This window comes from Thermobia domestica, chromosome 9 (genome assembly GCF_964235325.1).
Source record: "Thermobia domestica chromosome 9, izTheDome1.hap1.1, whole genome shotgun sequence".
Taxonomy (NCBI): Eukaryota; Metazoa; Arthropoda; class Insecta; order Zygentoma; family Lepismatidae; genus Thermobia; species Thermobia domestica.
In genome coordinates this window covers 141,510,048-141,514,650 of record NC_137462.1, presented here as the reverse complement: position 1 = coordinate 141,514,650, position 4,603 = coordinate 141,510,048, and the positions used below count along the sequence as shown (strand labels likewise).

Here is a 4,603-nt window from a genome sequence, read left to right as displayed (position 1 = left end):
TTAAGCACTTATTTAGCATAGATTATGTTGTGTATTGAAAATGTATCAATATTAGACGTTGATTCTCTGTGGTTATATCTTTCAGATTCCCCAGCGGGAGCTGGGTTCAATTCTCGGCGGAGTTCGACTAGCTGGAGACGGTTGACTTATCCAGATTGTCTCTTTGATTCCTTTATGAAATTATTATTATTACATTACTGCGCGGGGAGACATGAAGAAGCGTTGAGGTGAGTATTACTATTTCTCTTTATCGTGGCCATGATTCTTTTGTGTCGTGCAAAGCCGTGTCATGGCAAAGTTTTCTAGTGACGTGTGAATTGAATTTCAATTTCACCAGTGAATCGTGATACTGTGGTGTTTTTTTGTGTGTGCCCTATGATTCTGTGGCAAAGAAAAGAAATAAAGTGCGGAATGATTACTATTTCTAAAATTCATCTAGGCCTATGGCCGGAGTCGAAGCAGGGACTCGTAGTACTGGCGGGAAGTGATTGGTGTTGTGCACCTATCCTTATGTCAAAGTAGTTGAACTATTTGTATTTATTGTAATGTTTATTGAGTGGTGGTTTACACCAATTATTTCGAATAAATTCGACCGGAAGAAGCCCTTATAAGTCTGTATGCAGTTGAAAACTAACAAGGCTCAGTATGAGTGCTAAAAAGTCCACTCAAGGTTTGCATTCTAATGGTTGCATTCTAATGAGTACCCAGAAAAGAAGAAAATGCACGGTTTGTAGATGCAGTGGATGTAGTTTAGGTTTGCCTTCTGTAATAAGGGAAGAGGGTGATTATTATCAATCATAACTAATGGTACCAAGGTTCGAACACCAGTGGCTTCCTTCTTCCCATACTGAAGGACGGACTTCACGGCACCTTGGCGTCATAATTAAGAACCTTCATGAAGTGAATTGAAACAATGTTTATAAAGATACCATACTTCAACTATCAGAGTGTACGGTCGACCGTATTTGTAGTCTGTTCAGGCCTCGAAGGAGGCACCTCCGAAAACAACATTCACCGATCCCTAGTAATGGATGTTTGTAATCAGTGCGAATGATTTCGTAAAATAATAATACTTTGCGTGAACAGAAAGAATTAACAATTATCTTGCTCGATTGTGAAAGTTAAACTTGGACTTTAGGCATAAGAGGAGGACCCAGTCGGGGGTCGAACCCAAGACTACCGGTGTACTAGTACCGGTAGGGTAGTGCATAACTAACATCTAAATTCAGGGATAATCACTTCGAAATCATTTCGTTACGTCCTATGTTTATGATTCAAAACTTCGTATTAGAGATTCCACTGCTACTAAGCGAGAACGAGTTTTTCAGTTCGTATTACGAGACAACGGATGATTGATCCGTACAGGGCCGGGGCCGCACTTGTGGCCCTCTATTGTTTTTTCTAAACGTGCTATGAATTACTAGTTCGGTTGGTACAGTATCTGATGGGGGGCAAGGTAGACATCCTCTCTATTAGCTTATTGAAGTTTGAAAGTTTAATACCTTTCGTAGTAATGACTATTAACCTCGGTAATATAGACTACGTCCTTGATTAGTTGTAATTAGTTCTTGTTACTTTGAGTTACTCCACGTCGTGAAAATATGTTAAACCTTACATTTGTTATTCTACTACTTAGGTTGCCAAATTCATATTTTCATATTGGACTCTGGATATATTCCAGGGTGACTCCAAACGGACAGAAGTGGGCGGATGCACCTTTTTGGTTTTAATTTCAACCTCTTGTTCAATCACAAAAAGTTAAACAACACATTAGTGTATTTCGTGTCCCCCACATATACAAATTATTCAAAGCTTAAGTATCACTTATTATACCAAATTTCTCATTCAGTATCCACCCTTCTTTCATATTTGTACTCATAATCGTTACATATGGTCTAGTCTAATCTATATGCATTTATTGAATATGTGTTACCAGTATACCACACACCTGGCATATGGAACTAATGTCTATCAGGTAGTATGTGACATACTTAATACAACAATGATAATTGTAACATGAATTTCCCGTGTTCGGTATTATTTGCATTATTATTATTATTTTATTTATTTATTTATTTATTTATTTATTAGTTACAAGGCAATTACTAAGTGCGCATACGCCTGCCTCACCTCGTGGAAAATAAAAATAATAATAAGAAAAAAGAAAAATTGAAGGAAAAATAAAAACATCTGGTCACTGTGTTCCGATTATAGCAAGACAAAATATGAGAGAATATAAATATATATGGATACTAATATATTGGTATAGTGTATAGATAAGATAGTAATAACACAAAACGTCAAATGAACATGTATGAATATATTACGAATATATGAAATAGACTAAGAACTAATACAATATAGTAAACTTATCTTACGAACTAATATAATATAGTAAATGCTAACTAATATATCGGTATATTGAATATAGAGCAAAAGAATAATACAAACGTCATATGAATATGTACGAATATGTTATGAGTATAAAAAAATAGACTAAGAACTAATACCATACAGTAAATTTTATCTTATATACTAAGATAATATAATAAATGCATGAAGAATAATATATTGAGTACGTAGGAAGTTACAAGTTCTATTGATTCAAAGAAGATATGAAATATTCAATGACATTTTAATTTACGTATACAGTAAGTCTCAGAAGATTGATTTCTGGCTCCTTAGCTTATTCTAAATTAACAATAAAATAATAATTAGAGAAGTAACACTTTAGAAGCTTATTTACATGAGCTAGGAGTGGAATACAAGGAGGCCAGATAACTTGGACATATCTCTTCTGAATAAAATATATGTAACTTTTTTTTAAACTACGACAACATATAATGTTGGATATTCAGTATATACAATAGGAATAAGAAAATAATATAAAATGTGACTAGGCAAGCACGAAGCAGCAATAAGAAAGTTTAGAAGTTAAGGAATGTAGATCCGCATGATAGATTCAATCGGAGTACGACAAGCAACACATGTTTGTACAGCTAAGGCACAGGAGGTACATGTAGTGGCGTGATTACATGGACGAAATATAACCTGTATTTCTTGAGTGAAGCAAATCTTACACAGTGGGTGGAAGTTGCATTCAGGCAAACGGTCTGGGGGGTCATGAATTGAAGAGATAGTTTCATGACACGTCACAGGAATGCCCTCATCTTTAATCGTCAGGGAGTGAGACGGCTGATTGCCGCATTGTTGGGTAAGGAGGTGGAAGACGACTTCAGTATTTGATTAATAAATTCAGATACCTTTTTAAGAGAAACGTAGGCACACTTGGGAGCATAACGAGTATGCTCAATCCACGGGTCGTCCTCTGGGAACCATTTATGGAGGCCTAGGCCGCAATAGTAGCAGATGACTGCGTCGCCTTTCTCAGTGTAAAAGAAACCTGCAGTACTTAATGCTTCCGGTGTTTGTTTAAGGCTCACAGGCCAAGACTTAAAAGAATCTAAACGGACTGTTCGGTAACATACTGACGATGTACAGGGCCTTTCACAGGTACTTCATCGTTTTCGGGCGATGAACGAGTTGGTAGGGGGTCCCGCTCAGAACGAGAGTGTGGTCTCAGTTCGAGACATAGGCTTCCACACACGTCATGACCTGTTCTATGAGGGGTGGATCGAGGGATCAAGGGTACGTCCCCGCCCTGGAACCCGCGGAGGAATGGACAATATGGCGCCCATCGCGTGTGTGCTTTGTGTGCAGTATCCCCGGGTTCAAATGAGCCAATCTCGATGTTACAGAAGATACATTTTACGTGGTCAGGTGCACGTAAGAAATAGAAGCCACTACGAGCCAAGGAAGCTGGCGTGATGAAAAGTACCGACCAGTTAGTAAAGGTGGACAAGCGAACTCGTTCTTCCCGTAGATCGTGCGTTGATGGAAAGGGCGTGTTTGTGCTTGGGTCGACATCCATGATCTGGAAAGGTAGAGACAACGAAATTTGTCGTGCTTGCTAGCTTATTTCATACCCAATTGATACTGATATATAACTATCCCGTAACACTTAAATAGTGCGGAGGGGTAGGAGGTGAGGTCCTGTGGCAATAGGGTTGTCTTCGGCGACGACGTCGAAGTAGTATATGTCTGCGCAATATAATTACTGTCATAATACTAGCTGATACACCAATAATAAGGGAAATGAATACCAGGATGATATTAATAATAAAGATAGTATAATAATCATTAGGCATGAGTGATTGATATGAGGTATGTGATTTCAAAGTACAAGGATGACAAAACAACGGAACTAACGAATGAGTAATATGCTTCAACCATTGTACCGGAATTAGCTTCACTACTCGGGACTTTTGTAGTTTATCTTTCTTTTCGTTAATTACTTAGTGCTAATATTATAAGTTGTGCTTCGGAAACTATAGAAATAGACAGTGTTGTTGCGCTAGTTAAAAAAAACGAATAGTGAACGTACTTAGTAGCATGTAATCCCTTCAGCCTACTAGCCTTATAGCGAATTAATATCGGCGTAATTTGAGATACTTATCAGAAATTATAATTTGATAAAAAGTAAAAGAAGATAAAATAAAACAGAGCATTAAATTTGGTTTTAAAAATCACAGGAATATCAATA

At 37.3% G+C, this 4,603-nt stretch overlaps 1 protein-coding gene across 1 annotated transcript; it reads right to left on the bottom strand.

The window, feature by feature from the left end:
- Positions 1 to 3,179: 3,179 nt before the first annotated feature.
- LOC145661047 (death-associated inhibitor of apoptosis 1-like) lies at positions 3,180 to 3,931 on the bottom strand. The gene is given in 2 exon segments (XM_081726485.1): positions 3,180 to 3,478; positions 3,481 to 3,931. Coding segments are annotated over 2 exon segments (750 nt in total).
- Between the last annotated feature and the right edge of the window lie 672 nt (positions 3,932 to 4,603).